Below are 17,952 nucleotides of genomic sequence, written 5' to 3'. Positions count from 1 at the left end.
TAAAAATATCATTTTCAGTTAACAACAATGTAAGATTATTCTCCCTGAGAAGAATATCTATTCTTGTACTGTGTCATTTTACAAATCCTGCAGGTTTTCTTCCCCACAACTAGAAACTAAAGCCAGATCCTTTTCATATTTCATGTGAACAGTACTACGGAAAATGAGATTGGTACTTGAAGTGTAGAAAAATGAAACTAGCCAGAGGCTATGGGAAATGCAGCAAAGACATTTATTGGAATTTCTCCAGGCAATACATGAAAAAATTTTGAAGTGAAACCGAGGATAAAGCTCATTCAGTGCATCTTTAAAAAAAAAGATGTATCTGAATAATCTTGGTTCTCTGTAATAGAGGCTGCTGCAGTTCCTGGGATTAGTTTTTTATGTACACATCATCTAAAACTCACTCTGAACAAAATTGCAAAGAACTGCTTTTTCACTTGGCATTTCCCCATCTAGTACAATACAACATTCTTGAAATATCTAGACAGATTCCACATAACTTTATACACAGTGTTAAGACCTTTCATTCCAAAGGTAAAAAGAGAGGCTGTTAAGTAAATCAGTATCTTTAATCAAACATCACAGAAGTAAAAAAACAACAACAAAAAACCCAGGAGAGCCGAACCCCTGAGCTCCACAGCAGGGTGCAGCAAATAAGCGTTGTTGTTCCTCACTTTTATGGTAACATAAAGCATAATATTTAGAAAGCAGTGCTATTCAGTCCTTGCTTTCTAAATTGGACAATCTTATGCAAAAAGACACTGCTGTATTTGGCACTTTGCTTAATTGGTTTTCTTACTAAAAAGGATAAGTGTTTCCTGAAATACAGTATAAATGGAAAGAGATAACATGAGCCACTGTGACACGCAATTAAGGGTTCAGACATGCACTCCAAAATACTCATCTATTACACATTTGTCTAAGCCTTCTTAAAAATTCCACTCAAAAACACTTTCAAATCTATATGCAACTTTTTATACCTCTATAAACATAATTTATCCCTTGAAATGATCAGAGTTTATCCCACCTTCTGTCCAGAACACACAAATTCATGATTTCTTGTTTTAAAAATAAGAGATACCACGAAGCAGTATTAAAACAGGAATAGCCTGGAAAGTGTTATTAAAACTGTGCCTGTACTTCAAGATCCCCTTTGAAATGTATAGCCACTGTATATGTGAAAACTGAAAGGTACATAGTGTCTGAGACTTGCTTGGTCCTCTCTTGTGCACTCACACTTAACTTCCTCCAACCTACCTCAATTTTCTTCTCAAACCAAATTTAAAACAGCTTTCTGCATCCCACTACAATTAGACAAGGCTTCTTGCAGCATTTCTTTGGTTAAATGAGAACCCCTGGCACACCTAACTCTTATAACAGGCAAGTCTCCGGTGGAAAATTAACATCAGGATAAATCCCATCCCACTGTTGCGCTTCCTTCCTCTTCTCATCACCATCAACCCCAGGACAGGTGGAAGCAAGGAGGCCAGGAAGGAAGTGGCAGTCACTGCTAGCTCCTGCTTTGTGAGTGCCTGCAGACACCTATTCCTCAGCTCTGCGTTATGGAGGCTGAGCTATGATGCGATGCTTTTTTGTTTCCAGTTCCAACATGCATGTGGAATTACACTGCTGACTGGTACAGCCCAGGCAGAGGATGGCACTACAGCTCTTTCTGTGCAAACCATGTAATGACACTTTTTCTGCTTATTGGTCTGTGCTCATACAGTCAGTAGAATTAAAAGAGAGGCACGCATGAGTTCACTCAGATTTTCCACAGAAGATGTGAAACATGCTGCTCTTTGGAGGGAAAATTACATTCTCCTTTTTTTTTCTTCAAGTATTATTCAACATATTCAATATACATATATATATAAAGACACACTATCCTCACTTCACTACAAGACAAGCACATCCAGAGTGAATTTGCGGATCACCATTATCTTTGCCTATTCCAATTTCTCCTTTCCTTTAGGTCAACTCTAAATATACATCTACTCATCATAATTACATGTGAGAATCCTTTATTTCTCCCTTGCGATTTATTTACATAATCATAAAAAAATTAATAGCCTGAATTTGCATACTGACACTTAAAGGCTCATCTGTAGCTATGAGTGTCCCAGCACTATTTTTGGGTAATACCATTGCCTATTGCTAAGTAGCTATTGAAAGCAGCATACTCATTTTTTCGTTCCCTTTTTGTTTTTGAAGAAATGCTGCCTAGAAAACCCTGGTTTATGGCTTACTCCATATTTTATTATTTGGGTTGTAGTTTACTTCCTTCAGGAGCAGTTCACAGTCAGACAACACTTCTGCTGGCAAATACTTCACTATCTGCTCAAGAGTCTTTTGATACGTTATCTTCTCCTGTTCCAGGGACTGAATCACAGCCTTCATTTTGTTCTCTCGTGTCAAAACAGTCTCCAGGCTGGCTTCCAGACTCTGAATTTTAGCATGAGCAACCTGTAAAGAATAACATTATAATAAATTGGTATCGTATCTGTTAAGGAAAGAATTACATAGCTACTTCTAAAAGACATCTGTGAAGGAAGACAATACAAGGAATGCATACTGTGTATCATACACAAAATCTCCTCATAGTGGCCAGAATTTCTCCAAGCTTCACAGAAGGGAGGAGACATACAAGTTGCAGCAAGCAAGGGACAGCTGAGACTAACAAGGAACTGGAGCCAGAGGGAGAAAAAGGAAACCAGCAGCTGGACAAGCACTGGAAGACATGACCTGACAGTGATGGAACAAGGGGAACCCTCTGTGATAAAGTTAGAAGGATGGAGAGGTTGGAGGGAAAGAGAACTTCAACATTAAGTCTAGAAGCAGACTGTGTTCCCTAGTCTCAAAAAAACCTCTATTAAAAACCTACAGCTTCCTCTGACTAGTAAAAGAAACCCTGGATCACAGCACAGCAGTTCCCTCTGTGGGAACTGGAAGAATTTTGACTGTTCAAGGGAAGGGTGCAAGCAGAGGAATGAAGAAGTTATGCAAACAAAAAGGTGACGAGGTTAAGCACTGAGAAAGATGCATTATTGTAAGGCACTCTGAAAGAACAGAAAAGAGTCTTTCAAATCAGACACTCAATTATTCTGTGCCTTTGGTGCATTCTCAGAACAGAGGTAAAGGCCACAGCTGCAGTAAATAAATAAAGAGAAATAAAAAAGAAAAATAATAATAGTAAAAAGTTCAAATGATTCCTCAGTATCAAAAGAACACAGCAGCTTTAGCCCATAAACACAAAAATAATGAGGAATTTATCTTTCGTTTTTTCTTTCCATTTTCACATTCCAGAAGCCAAAAATGTTTTCTGAGCTCTTTGCAATGCTTGCTCAAATTAACAAATATAACAAGAAATAGCCTGGTGATGAGAAACACAAGAACTTACCTTTCAAGAAAATGCCAGAAATACAACATATTGCAACTGAAACAAGCCTTGGCCAAGCTATGAGACAAAGGGTAAATAGTGAAGGAGGAAGAGCTTTTTTAAAGCACAATTTCACCAGTCAAAGTCTAGTGGGCTTCCAGATGTAATCAGGTCTGCTAGGAGAGACCACCTTCCACAGGTAGGACTATGAGTCTCAGCAGAAGGAAACAAAACAACACTGCCTTACAAAGGCCTGGGCAAAACAAGTCTGCTGCACACTATGGATTATTTCTTAAAACTTTCCAACAGGGAAGCAGAGAGATAAAGGGACAGACAAGTCACTTTTCAGTAAGATAAACAAATTTTGCCAACTGATTTTATGGCAGATAAGGGTAGAGAGATTTTGGGAAAAAAGCATTCTAAATCAAGAAGGAAAAGTCCAAAGAATGACAAAGGAGCTAGAAGTATGCCCAGAAGAAGTGAATCACTGTAATTAAGAGAACTGCTCAGCTGCACAAGGTCTTGCAGTAAGAAGACTTCTCACATACTCTTAATACTTTTTCCTCTATTGGCTGAATCATAAAAATGACTTTGACATGAGTTTGTAGCCCAAGTTGTTTACCTGTAGCTTCTCCAACAAATCCATGTTTTGCCTTTTCAGATGATTGTTTGCCCTCTCCATCTTCTCCAGAGGTTCACCTTCATCACAGGGACTCACATTTTCCTGTAGTTCATCCTGAAGAACGTGGTACTCTACTTCATAGGCATGGAGCTGTTTTGAAATATCCATTTCAAACACCTGCCATGAGAGAAAAGACCATTTTTAACTACAATAGGGAGGATTTATTCCACGTGAATATTTTGACTAAGAGTCAACTCTTCTTGATTAATGCTTTCCCTGTTCCCTTCGAAAAAGTATTTTAAGGGGATGTCTACAGTAAGAGCATTATAACAGAGCTGTAGCCATAATAAATCATAGACTTCAGAATAAATTTGATCATGCCTTTCACAATTACCAAATACTATTGCTTGCTACGAGATGTATCAGCAGAAAAGTCTTAATCAATACAAGAATTTTATAATATGATGAAGTTTTTTTTACTCTTGCTCAGGAATATTAAGAAGTTCAACACAAAATTTTTAAATCTTTAAATTCATCAGATCTCTTCCTTCAAAACTGTGTCTCTCCATTGACTCCAAGAGCTCATTTATAGACTTCTGTAAAAACATTCTTCATGGCTACAGTTTCCATGTGCTCTATCTCTGCATGACGACACACTACTTTCTTATTGGCATACTTTTTAGGGACAAAGCATTGTGAAGACTATAGAACTGAGCCTCTAACAGTGATGAGACATATGACCTTTATCTGTTTACACACCTGGCCACAGCCTCACAGCTTCAGAAAATTACCAAAGATTTTAGATTAGGATTGGAAGGATGTCTACAGTGACATCAATTTTCTGTCCCTTATCCTAGAGATCACAAACAGTCCACCGACATAAGACACACAAAGATTCCCTGAAAAATCAAGTTCTGTATTACTTTCACTGTCCTATTTTATTCAAATGAGATAAAACTTTAAATTATGTAGTGTTCAAGCTGGGTAAGTACCATTTTCCTCTACAAAGTACCTGATCAATCACCTCTGCATTGCAGATCTGGAAAATATCTACATTTTTCTTTCCTTACCCATTGTAAGAGAATGGGCCTGGGAACTACAAGACTGAGACAGCCAAACAACTTCCCCTGCAGCCAGGCTAGGTAGCAGCACCAGGATACAGGCATTCTACACATGAATGCAGATCTGGAAAGCTGCTCAGCATGAGACCACACCACAGGCCAGCAGAGCTGAACTGAGCTGCCCTGCATGTAACCACATTCAGCTCTGCAGGCAACATAACCCGTTCTTTGCTCTATCAGACCTGGCTTTGCACAAAGCCATTTCTACCCTGTGCCCACGCAGAGCACAAAACCGATTTAATGTCTAAGAGTATCAAAAGTGTTAAACTACTATCTCTATCATTCCCAGAATCAATGAGTTGTGAAAGACACAAAAGTGCCTGACACAGGTTCAGCATGGCAATGACAGTCAATGAAATGAGGAAATGAAGATTTACATTGTCTAAAACTGAATTCTTATCTAACAGCACCTGAAAGAGTCAAACCTTAACAAGCCACAGCAATACACCATTGTTTACTCCACTCCTGCACATGGACATGGTTTTCCAGAGCTCCTCTGTTATCTCTGAACTATCACCTGAAGGAAGGGGAGAGCTGCTGGCAGTTTCACAACCAACGTGCTAGACTGAGGCTCATTCTCAATTTGCAATTTCAATGCAGAGGAAGTTAAATTAGAGATATGATGATTCCAGCCACTGACAATATGTATTTCTGACGTATCTTCTTCTAAGAAGACTTTTGCATATAGTGTAGGCATGATTCTTTTAAAGTAAACTAAATGGGGGGGAAAAAAGCAAAGAGAAAAACATCCTTACCTGAGTAATAATTTTTTCCATTTGAGGTTTAGTCATATCTGGAATAGTGGTTTTAAGAAAATCAACAATGTTCTCAAAGCTCTCACATCCCATTATAGATGTCTCTTGACTGCTAAGTAGGCTCAGTGCTACTTTAAATATGACTTCTGTTCCTTGAAGGAAAATAATGTCTAAAAAAGAAAATAATTAAAGTATCTTGAAAATGGGAGCTAGAGTCATTGGATTAATACATATATTTAATGGGATATTCTTTGTAATCAATCACAGTGCATATGTATTCAGTTCAGAAGTGAAATCTGTCTTATTTCAACATGAGGATAAAGCATGAATTTTCTTTCATCTTACAGACGAGTGAGAGCATTAAAGAAAATACTGCATGCTTATTATGTCTGTAGCAGTTATCTGCAATAAGCATTTCATCGCTGTCTGCCAGAGACTGTTAGCCAACTGCTAACTGGTTCTAAATGCTCCTTTGACTGAAAACCAGTTGGGGAGCAGATCACAACACAACTGTTTTCTACAGTCAGAAGCCAGTCCTTAAAAAAAAAAGTTACGTAGATTCCATAACCCATTATATTATTTTCAAAATTCATAGCAGTGATCTTACTGGCAATAATCTAAGCCCCAAACCCTTACTTTGAGGTATAATTACATGGATAAGAGAGGAAAGTCTGGGATCTGCAGGTCAGTAGACACAGACTGTACAGAAATGGGAATCTTGAGGACAGTAAATAAAAATTCTGCCTCAGAATCAGTGGTGGACTTGAAGTTTCTGAGAGGAAGGCAGCACACAGGCATTTCAAATAAACCTGCTGAGCTGTCAGCTCTGTCACAGGGTGTTTGTTTGTGACTACACAAGTGAAGAAATTGAATTCCTGATCCTGATACTCAAGAGGTCATCCCTGGCCTAATCCAGTATCACACAGCAGCACAAGGACACTGATGAGACAGCCATCTCCCTCAAATGCATGTCCTGAAATTCTCCCTTCTCAAGTCTATGATGGACATTCTTACAGCATAAATATATAATTTATGAAGGGTAGACAATAGCCATTTGTTCCTGGCATATGACAATGTCCCGTAAGACACTGAAAATTCAGGAATTCAAAGCATTAAGAAATAAGACAGTAAATTTTCAGTTTTAAAATGGGAACTGGCCTTGCTCAGCTTATTTACAGAGAAATGAACACCAAACCTCCTTCCCATCTTCCCCATCTGTAAAAATTCATTTAGTAAAGAAAAAAAAAAACAAACAAAAAAGAAACACAAAATGCTTGAGTGTCCCAGAATTCAGAAATCCCACTGGGAAACAGATATTCACATGACTGGTACACCACTGAGAAAGAGATACACCAATCATTTGTTCACACAGACAGCAGCCAAAAAATATTTGCTGTAAGTGGAAAAAATCTCTGCAACTGAGAAAACACTGGGTAAAAAAAATATATATAAATATATATATAAAAAAAATTAAAACCTTAAAATCAAACCCAGCCAACAAAAACCTCTTCCCACCAAGCCAAGACACCACACAAATTGAGAACCTAATACACTCCAGTAATAATACTGAGTAATAATAACATGAGACAAAATCAGGTTGAATTTCTTAAGAAAAGACAAAACAGAAAGTGCCATAGGAAAACAGAACCATCAAAGGGAAAACAATGTCTGATTTATGAGAAAGTACCTCACACATGCATTTAGATTTTTGGTGCATATACAAGTACAGTGAGTTTTGCATTAATAAATAAATTTAAATTTTAAAAAAAGGTGCATTACTAGAGATTTGACTAAGCTGGTAGTTCTTATGGATAAAAAAATAACCCAAAAATAATTACCTGACATCCTGATACTGTAAACACTACCAGGCATAACCAATATTTAGGCTTCCCTACTAGATGTTAATGGAAAAGGAGTTTTTGAAGAAAAAAAAAACAAATAAATGAAATCAGTCATATTAAGACTTGGAAATTGTTTAATATATACATTAATACCTAAGCCAGCCTTTAAGTTCAAATTTGCTTGAATTTTTTTAGACAGCACTTTAGAATCAGAATTCAGAAATGCATTTTCTTTTTTCAGTTTGAAAGTTCAACAGGATGAACTTTTCTATTGATATAAACTGAATACATTTGCGTAAAATATATTTGCAACAATAAACTTTCTGCTGTTTACACTTCAGAAGTCTCTAAGGTAGTAAGAGAAGATAAAATAATTTGCTCAAGTCTGATGTTTCAAGAAATACCTTTTGGATTTTCCTCTTAAGAAAGAGCTGACATCCCAGCATAAACCATGTTGCTACTGACCACCCACAACAGACACCCCAAATGTCCCCAGCATGTAGAAAACTACTCCTGGAGTATTCCAAAACACAATGGGTATTGTTCTGTTTATTATTTCAATAGAATAAACTTTCTTACCAAACACTCTGGCTACAAATCCTAATGAAAACTGAGATGCGAACAATGTAAGAAACCACGGTGCAGCATAAAGACTGGGACTGATTTCATTCTCTTCGAGATGATTATACAGGTCTCTGTGATAATCATGTAGAAGCCTTGAGAGCTGATACATCTGAATCTACAGTGCATGAGGGAATTGGGGGGGTGGGGGAGAAAGTAAAGAAAGAAAAGTTCAGCTTTACTCAGTTTTCCAAATCATTCATATTTCATTCAAGGGAAATTAACTGCGGTACAGACGGCACAGTAAAATGAAGCTTAATTGCCTCCTGGGGCCTCAAGTGGTATCTACTCACATATAAACATCCTGCCACTAATGAATTAAAACCAACAGGGCAGTCAATAACAATGAACAGTTTGAACCTGATTACTAATGAAGTATCATTTCAGATTCACAGGCTTAAGGTAAGAAGGGGAATATATTGCTCCAACTTTGTCAGCATACCAGCACTTTCAGTCTTGCAGCAATGAAAGTAGTTGTACCTCTTCCAAGATGTCAAAACTCTCCATGAGTTATTTGTGACTAAATTTACACATTTCGGCTTTCATTCTTTGAATTTTGGCCTCATTTTTGCTGCATTTAAAACTCCAGTGCTACAGTCATCACTTTAGACAGTTTCTGTACCCACAGAATACATTGTACACAGAGGTGTACCACATACATATTTCCCAGCACATCTCCCAATGGTCCTGTGGAATTTAAGATACTGATGCAAAAAAGTGTTGCTGTACAGCCTATAAAAGGTTGCAAGGGAAAATGTTTAAAAGGTGCTATTCATAGCTAAAAATATCACTCTGCAGTAAATTATTTCCTTGTGATGCTTCTCTCAGAAAGCAGAAGATGAGAAGCAGATTCATATTGATTGGTTGTCAGGTCCAATTTTACTGTCAACAGTGCCTTATGTTTAAGGTGAATCTGTTCCTCAGTAAGAAAATGGCTCTTTAGATCCAGCTATTTTCCTACTTCTAGAATCCATGCTTGTTCCCTACCAAAAGTTGAGTGCACTTGAAGCTACCTGTGATCACACTGCGCACAAGCAGAGGGATCACTTTCATTTAGGCAAATTAGCTAATTAGCATGCATTTGAGCTCTTGCTTTAACTGTGTAAGATATCAATTAAGCCCAGTTTGAACAGTGTCAATACAAAACACACCTGTGAAGGCAGAATTGCATCACAGAGCAGTAAACCAATTGGGATAGCTCATTATGAACTAAGGATCTAAATTACTACTTTTTCGAGACAACAACTAAAAATCTAAGTCAAATAAGTTTTCATTATCCTGAAGAATCATCCAATATTTTTCTTCTATACCACTGAAGCCAATTCTGCCTATAAGCTTCCTTGTGTTTCACTACTGTAAATGCAAAAGAATTTGCAATACTGTACTCCTATTAGAAAACAACCCAAATATAGTAAGATCCTCTAAGTCTTCTTGCTTAGTTTGTCTTGAGCAGACAAAAATTTCCTTTTACAGAAGAACAGCCTAGAAGCAAACTGTGGGAAAAGATAGGTCATTTAATTGAAAAGGCAAACAGTAATACAAGTGGTAAATTTTCTCAAATTTAAAAGTCTTCTTACTAAGAGGTTCTGACAATGAAAGAAGCACACTCATTTGAACTAAAATGTCAAATCCTGGACATGTGAATGCTCTCAAGTCATCAGATGCTGGAAGTCTATAACTGCAGTATTACACACACACACACTGTTAGATAGCATCTACTAGGGGGAAAGAAAAACCCCACAAATATGCATTTATTACACTTTTACCCTGAGTGGTTTAAAACATATTTATGGGGGGAAATGGAACAGGAGGAGGTAAAACAATGCTTTTTATGGCTGTTCACTCAATTTATCAACAACAAACTCGTTATAGCAACCAGTCCTCTATCATTTTTAGAATAAGCACATACAGTTTCTTTAACTATAATCTATCCCACTGCTCAGGACATTTGCCAAATAAGCACTTAAAGTGACTGTTCACAAAAAGTGGGCTGAAACTCTCTCTTTAGTTTTACTCAGTTGTAAGTGTTTATTATGTAGGGAGCATGGGGGGAAAAAAAGGAGACTTTTGTATCTGCTGCTTTATTTGCTCTTCCTCCACTGTGGATTATAACAGCTTTAACTCATCAATGGTATATTCCTTTAAAATACAAAGGGTTTATAGCATATCATAATTATTCAATTCAGTGGATAGTTGCATGTCAAGGTGAAAGATTTCTCAAACTTTGAACCCTGAAATTTATACAAATCTGAAAACTTTTCTATCTCCCTCCAAAACAGTCTTGAGTATCTATAGATAGCTGTTAAATAATATTGCAGAGCATGCATCATTGCATAAGATAATTAAACGATTAAAAATTCATCTATTTTCTCTCTGTGTTGAGGGTGATGGAGTAGAAGACAATGAGAGAAAAAGAGGTGAAATCAAGAAGATGAGTCAAGGCAGAGCCACCCCAAGTACAAATGCCTGCAGAATACATTGACTGGCCACTGTGTGTCACTATTGACTTGGCCTTACAAGAGAGAACTCTACATCCAAGCGCTCATGGACTGAAGAAAAACAAAATCTAATTTATTTTTAAACTCCATCCATACATGACAAAGCATATCAGTGTTTTTCTGGCAGAAGGAAGAGAGAGCAGTGAGGAAGAGAAAAAGAAGGACAAAATAGCAGGAAGCAGAATTTCTGAAGAGATGACAGGGCTGTGTGACAAGAAAACTCTACAAGTTTTAAACTTCTCTGTTTGTAAATTGAGAGGCAGAGAGGAGCTTGACAGTAAAATATACATATATCTCAAACCCTCCAAAATAGTGTAAGAAGCGTCATAAGGCCCTGGAGAACTTAAACAACCCCTAAGAGCTCAAAAAATGATATAAAACTCTGGTTTGCTTCAGAAGGACTGACTTACCTGTAGCGACATCATGTCTGGCCTGTACTGTTTACGGAAGCCAAGGTCATACATGAGGAATTTCAGCATTTCAAAGGCCTGTTCTTCACTCATATGTAGAAGCAGCACTCCAGCTACAAAACTTATACCTTGACAATAACCCACTTCTTTGTCCAGCAAAGAGTACGCTTTCAAGAGATTAAATAGTGATAGCTGTCCTGCTCCCAGGTGCGTGGAAAAGTAAGGATGCGTAGGGAATGTCCGTCCTGATGTAAAAAGAGAAGAGTTGTTGATATTCAATTCTTCTGAAGAAAAACCCCAATCCATCTGACAAACAGCATTTCTACTCCCTCAGGCCATTTCTCTTTGCTTTCAGGTGCAGTTTGCCTTTAATCAGATCAATCTGTATGTTACCACTGATTTTGGACTGTACCTTTTGAACTCATTTAATATTCTCGTCTGCACAGAACCTGCAGATGCAACTGCCTGACTTCTCTTTTCAGAAAGATGCAGAAGGGCATAAATATGAATGGCATAGTCTAGGAAATAATTTTGTTACAGGACTCTAAGTGGCATACACAGAATGTATCCTGATGACATAGAAAATGGAGCTCATAGAGCAGCATCTATCTTCAGCAACAGCTTCTATTATGACTGGTGTGCTTTTCACTTAAGGACCCACAAGACCAGCCAGAAAGAACAGACTTACCTAGATCTACGAGGATGGCGTGCTGCTGAGCAGTCAGTTGTTTCAGAAGTTCTTTGTAAGAGATGTCAGGAGGCTGCTGCTTGTTTGGCAGCCTGTGCCTGACCCGGTGTTGCACAGCCAGAAACTGCCAAATTTCTCCCCGACGACTTTTTGGTACACCTGCAGGTCAGTCAAAAAACAAGAGCCCTAAGCAGGGGGATACTTTCAGTGCTACAACAAAATAATTTGCTTTGTCATAACTTTGGCTGAACCACTCTGGAGGTTCCCTTACCAAGTGAACTCCATTCTGCAGTGCATTCACTCAGTAGCCATGGCTCAGTCCCATAAACTAAATGTGAACTACAAACTTAAGGGCAATTACACTGAGCAGTACCCTGGACAGCTGAGGTTCAAATATCCCTTGCTTTGCCACTTCTGAGCTGTCAGTTTCCAGCAGGAAAAGAAGCACAACTACTCTCAGAATTTAGAACGACCTGGTTAGAAAAGCTGAACTAAATTCACAAGTGCAAAAAACAGGCAAGTCCAGCTCCTCTTTCCCTTTGCAAAGAGCTGTTGATGTCAGTCCATAGACGTGGAGAGCTACATCCCCCTTCAATATCTGACTCTGTAAAACCAACCTTTGAAAGTCAAAATGTCAACTCTGCTAATACCTTCTAGGTAAACAATTATTAAACAAGAAGACAAGTTAAAAAACCATATCCTTGTTCCCAACTCTGAACTGCAATCCAACAGCAGAAGATAGGGTATCAAGGTAAATAATTTGTTGGTAGACTTCTGCAGGTCACTAACAGGAGCTGCTTTATAGCTATGACTATTTTCTTTGGTAGCAGCTTAAACTTCCCTTCTGTACCACAGCCAGATTGCACTGAATTATTTTTCAGCATCTGTAACACACACATAAGATTCTATGGACGAAGGCAGAGCAGTGCAATCAGGTCCACTGCATACCCCCTTGGCCTATGGCTATCCACATGAATATCTACTTCAAGACAAAATCCCCAGGCTTTCACTCCAGGAAATGAAATACAAAGTGACTGTATTCCAGACTCTCCAAAACTTGGCTCTGATTCCTCTAGGTTTTGGGCACAGTCCACAATAGACATAATGGTCCTGCCTTCTCAGTAAGCAAGTAAAATCAGAACACCTGAAACTCAGATTGGATCTGCAGATCAGAAACCAAAATGTCACAATGTTGGCTGCAAAGGCTCCAAGTTCAATCTTTAATGTAATGATACATGGAAACAAGATGTTACTTTCAGGAGTGTACATGTTTCTGCATTGCTGACATTGAGAGCTGCAGACACAGCAGAACCTATTTCCTGTTCTGCAGAAGACAGCACCTTTGTGAAAAGAAGGCAATTTTTTGCTACTGGAAAAAGTGTATTGCTGATTTCTGTTGGTATCAGAAGGGAACAAAAAATATGATTTTGGCACTTCAGAGCTGAAAGCCCTCCTACATAAATACCTTCTTTTAAAGTGGAATGAATATCTTCCATGTCACATCGGATTTTGGCTCTGCAGTTTAGTAACTTCTTATCCCAAATATTTATGGCATCTTTCTGACATGTGCCAACTTCGTCATAGTCCAGTTTTACTTTTCTTGATTGGAGCTCATCTCTGCTTGCTAGAACACAGAATACAAAGGAAGAGCACATGGAAAACCAGAATATTACAAGATAACAACTAATACACAAACCCCATTGAGGTTAGATACATCTATCCAATAATCTGACTGGGGATAAACTCATCTAGAATTCATTAGTTTATAGCTTAGATAGGGCCAGTTATCATAAGATGCTGCATATAACAATTTAATTTCTCTTACTGAGTCATGAATATTAGTAATTCATTAAGCATATAAAAATATTTTTTAAAGCTTGGGGCAAAAAAAAAACAAACCCACTCCACAAAACCTCACAGCACCTGCTCTGCAGAAACACCTTTGATCATTTTATTCTTGTTTATATTAAACATTACAATTGTTTGAGTATGGAAAGTCCCAAATATATGAATGTTTATACTAAAGATTTAGGCAAGCAAGCTAGGCAAGTCTTCTGAAGTCAGTCACACTGGTTCCAGTTCTTACATGTCTCTTAAGAGAGTGAGAAGAGCTCTGGGCACTGCTAACTGGCATCATCAGGCTGACTAGTGCAAACAGAACGAACCAGCATGAACAATATCTAGAAAGATACATTCTTGCTGAAGCACAGAACTCTTGCTGTTATAAATTTAAAAGCTTTGCTACATACAACTACCTGGTACAAAGTATTTATTACACAACTTCTGAAATAAAGCTGCATTGTCACCCTGGCATTTCATGGAGAAGCAGCTTTCATTTCCTTTACTAAGAAATTAACCCTGGGTATTATATTATTCATGATTCACATGCAGAAAAAACACTCCAGGTCTTCTAACTACTGGTACAAAAAAACTGAAACCAAATGAATGTGGCATAATTTAGAAAGATATATTTAACTGTCATTGGATTGAACTGTACATTTCACAAAATCTCCTCTGAGCTACAATTGAGATTATCACAAATTTGCCTTGATCTGTATACACTATTTCTTGCAGAAGCCCCTTTCTCTTACAAATGTATCCCCTTTCCCACCATCACCTCTAGGTGAAAGCAAACTCTCGCTCACATTTTTATACATCCCGCAAAACGAGACCATCTGTTCCTTCGCCTACTCATCTCACTTCAGATAGAGTCAATATTGGATCAATCCACAGGATCATTGCCTATCCCACTTCAAAAATGACAAATTATTTCCAAAAGCTCAATGTTACACCTCTGAGATCTCACCCATTCAAGACTACAGGGGGCCCTGCAGAAGCAGGTATTATGCAAGGTGCTGTGCATTGCCATAAAAATGGGAGTGTGATCCTACCACAGGAATTTGCAGTTCAGATGGGGCAATTTTAAATACTACCCTACTGCCATATGATTTCACCCAAGAATTCTCACTGTTGTAAGCAGCATGCAACAGCATGCAAGACATCAGTAACATATTTCAGTGCGACAACAAACTCCCACATTAACTGTGCAGCTAACCCCAGTGAAATCCAGCAAGTTTGCCTGTTGATCATACAGGCCCTACTTACTACCCCATCCTTAGCTGTTTTTAGCCATCCTTGTTAACATTTTTCCTAATCATTAAGGAAAAATCGTTAAGTGGCCTGCTACTTCTTGCAGCTCTTATATTTCTAGGTGACCTACTGGTGACCTCCTAGAAGGAGCTTCTAGCTTCTCAGAACACAGAAAAAAGAAAGCAAGTTTGTGCAATTGACAGAACTTACCTTCTGTAAAATAAAGAATTAATAGCATTCAAGTCTCCTCGACAGCAAAAGGAATAGGAAAAGATGTTCTATTAATACTTTGTACATTAAAGTCAACAAGTGGTTAACAGAAATCCTCTAGAAACAGTTTCACAGCAATTCCAGTCTTAAGCTAGTCTAATATATACAGCTAATAAATTCACAGCTAGGAACCTGGCTTCAAGTAAAGAAATTTCTGCATTTCTGTTACTACATTTCCCTTTTCTGAGATGTACATTTAATTGTAGGCTAGGATGCAAAGAACCACCCAAACCTACACTTGTTTGGAATGTATCAGCTCTGCACATATCCTGTCCATAAAATGGCCCATGTTATAATAGCCCACAGGAAGGAAACCTAGAGATAGGAGTTAGAACAGTTTACTTTTCACCCTGCAAAAATAAGATGATGAATTCTAGCTAGCAAGAGCACCAGTTTCACCAGGGGTACTCATGAGCCTGAATACAAGAATGGAGACATGCTCCTCAGAGCACAAACCAACAATGTGGGCTGGCAATTGTGTGCCAGTTTGGCATCTCCACTGCCAACACTCCTGCCTTCACCACAAATGATCAGGTAGGAAGAACTTGATTTCTACATATCTGTTACAGAACGGAAGCAACTTGTAACTGAGTCTTAAGTAAGTGGACTGATTTAACAGTTTTCAGTACTCTCAACCACACAGGGTAGGTATAGCAAAGAGTTTATCCCTCTGTAGCTTGAAGTATCAGAGGGAATAACATGAAATTAGTCTCCATGGCAGATCTCCAGCTTCTTAACCCCACAAAAAGAGACTATTTGCTAAAATGGTTTATGAAATAAAGATTTTAGCTGAAGTTCTCTCTAGATGTTCCCTATGAATCCAGGAGTTTCCACAGAGCTGTGTGTCAACAGGTAGACAAACTGTAGAGAGAAACAGTACCAAGAAATACACTATGTGTATAGGAAATATATTCAAGGGCATATGCTTGCAGGGACATGGAGACTTCTGTCCTGATGTTCTCCTTTCCTCTCCCTGCCTTCCCAGTAAGCTAGCTTAAAGGAGGAAAAAGAGTTAACTGACCTTAACAAGATCATTGTATTTGAAGCAGTATGGTAGCATGAAGAACCAGACTACCATATAGGTTATATAGCATGGAGAGAAGATGAAGGCAGCAATTGCAGAGAGGACACTTGGAATTTTCAACTTGCACCAAAAGCTTGTTAGTCTCTTATACTGAAGAACTTCTATATGCTAGGACAGACATTGCATCCTATCTTTTATCTGTGTGAGTCCTGACCAGTCTTAATAAAATATCCTAGCCAGAAGCTCAGGCAGTTGACAATCAGAATGGTCAATTTTAGATCCCTCACCTACAGCACTCAATTTTCAGTGTACAGTGCTCATGTTCCAAAAAACAGAACTTTCTGACATACCTCAAGAGCCAGTTGCTCAAAAATCATATTTGGATTCAAGCATTAATAAATTACCACTGTGATGTGGTTAATGAAGAACAAAAAGCCTGAAGAGAAAGGCCATGAGCTGCAAAGGACTGAAACGAGATAGAAAGGGTAAGGTTTACCATACCTAAAAGTTCACACAGCACCTGTTCTCCCACTCCACTTCACATTAGAACTCCTACACTCAGACAGATACAACACAGACTGTAGCATCCTTTGTCTAACATGCACTCAAAAAGGAAAATTTATCACTTTCTTCTTTCACTAAGATAACTCATTTAAAGTCAGGTAGACAGAGGATCTGGTAGACTGTGAGACAGGACTAGGAAAACACAGGTTTTTTTCTGGTACTGTTAACTAAAAAGTTACAGAACCACATCTCTGTTTGAGATTCCCAGCACCAGAACAATTTTTATCTTCAGGCAGCGAAATCTGCAATAGCTTTTAGGGGTATTTTCTAAATAGCTAACCTTCCAGCTTCTGGTTTTCTTTTTCCATTCGAAGTAACAGAATTTGTTGATGGATGGCTTTTCTCCACAGACTTTGTAGTTCTTCTGAGTTTTTCCTCTCTCCAGTTTTATCTGGACCATCCTCATTTTGCAATACTAGAACAAGAGGGTCCTCCTCCAGGGGTGGAGCAAGAGGGGATAAGGGTAACAATTCACTTCCATCATGACCATCTGCAAAGAATCAGAAAGCTATTACAGGAATCTCAGATTGACATATGAAAATCTATGCCATAGCAGAACAAAAATAGCTGTCTTTCACATTCAGCAGTGACTTGCTGATTCCAAAGACAGAGAAAGTGCAGTGCAACAGTAGAGAATTGTTTTCTAGAAAGTGTTTTGTTTACATTAATAAATTTATATTTAAATTAAGTAGACCTAGATAAAGGGTCACCCAGTATTTCAAACCTTTCCCCTGCCAGCTCCTTCCACAGTTACCACAAGACATTTATCCATAAAGGCTCCTCTACAGCTGAGCTTGTTTACTGCTATGATTTACCACAGGTTCTACAGTAAAGCTACTTTTTCCATCTGCTAACCTGCACTACAGAGAGTGCTATTGCACTTTGTATTCAGTAAATACAGAGTTTGTAATGTGCCTATGGTTTTGAATTCTGCCAAACAGGACTTTATAAATAGCATGATTTCAGCTATTTCAGAGGTTTCTACCTTAAACAGCTTAAAGCTGTAAGAATTATTAACACACTTGACAGGTGCTATGTGCAATACAAGGATAAGATAAAAAATGTACCA

At 38.2% G+C, this 17,952-nt stretch overlaps 1 protein-coding gene across 5 annotated transcripts in view; it reads right to left on the bottom strand.

Annotated features, from left to right (window-relative positions):
* Window positions 1–209: 209 nt before the first annotated feature.
* Window positions 210–17,952, bottom strand: part of TBC1D4 (TBC1 domain family member 4) — a 95,618-nt gene continuing 77,875 nt past the window's right edge. For 3 of the 5 annotated variants that reach the window (XM_015622146.3, XM_015622131.3, XM_015622156.3), the window contains 9 exons: window positions 17,164–17,373; window positions 15,236–15,238; window positions 13,401–13,559; window positions 11,936–12,094; window positions 11,248–11,492; window positions 8,298–8,457; window positions 5,878–6,047; window positions 4,002–4,178; window positions 210–2,466 (listed from right to left, as the gene is read on the bottom strand). In XM_015622146.3, coding sequence (XP_015477632.1) covers window positions 2,239–2,466; window positions 4,002–4,178; window positions 5,878–6,047; window positions 8,298–8,457; window positions 11,248–11,492; window positions 11,936–12,094; window positions 13,401–13,559; window positions 15,236–15,238; window positions 17,164–17,373 — 1,511 coding nt within the window. In that variant the 3' untranslated portion in view covers window positions 210–2,238. The remainder of the gene's footprint in view (window positions 2,467–4,001; window positions 4,179–5,877; window positions 6,048–8,297; window positions 8,458–11,247; window positions 11,493–11,935; window positions 12,095–13,400; window positions 13,560–15,235; window positions 15,239–17,163; window positions 17,374–17,952) is intronic. The other 2 variants (XM_015622140.3, XM_015622122.1) reach the window with 1 other exon arrangement.

The sequence above is a fragment of the Parus major genome, chromosome 1 (genome assembly GCF_001522545.3).
Source record: "Parus major isolate Abel chromosome 1, Parus_major1.1, whole genome shotgun sequence".
NCBI lineage: Eukaryota > Metazoa > Chordata > Aves > Passeriformes > Paridae > Parus > Parus major.
The sequence above is the reverse complement of the archived record's forward strand: the minus strand, read 5'-3'. Positions and strand labels throughout refer to the sequence as shown.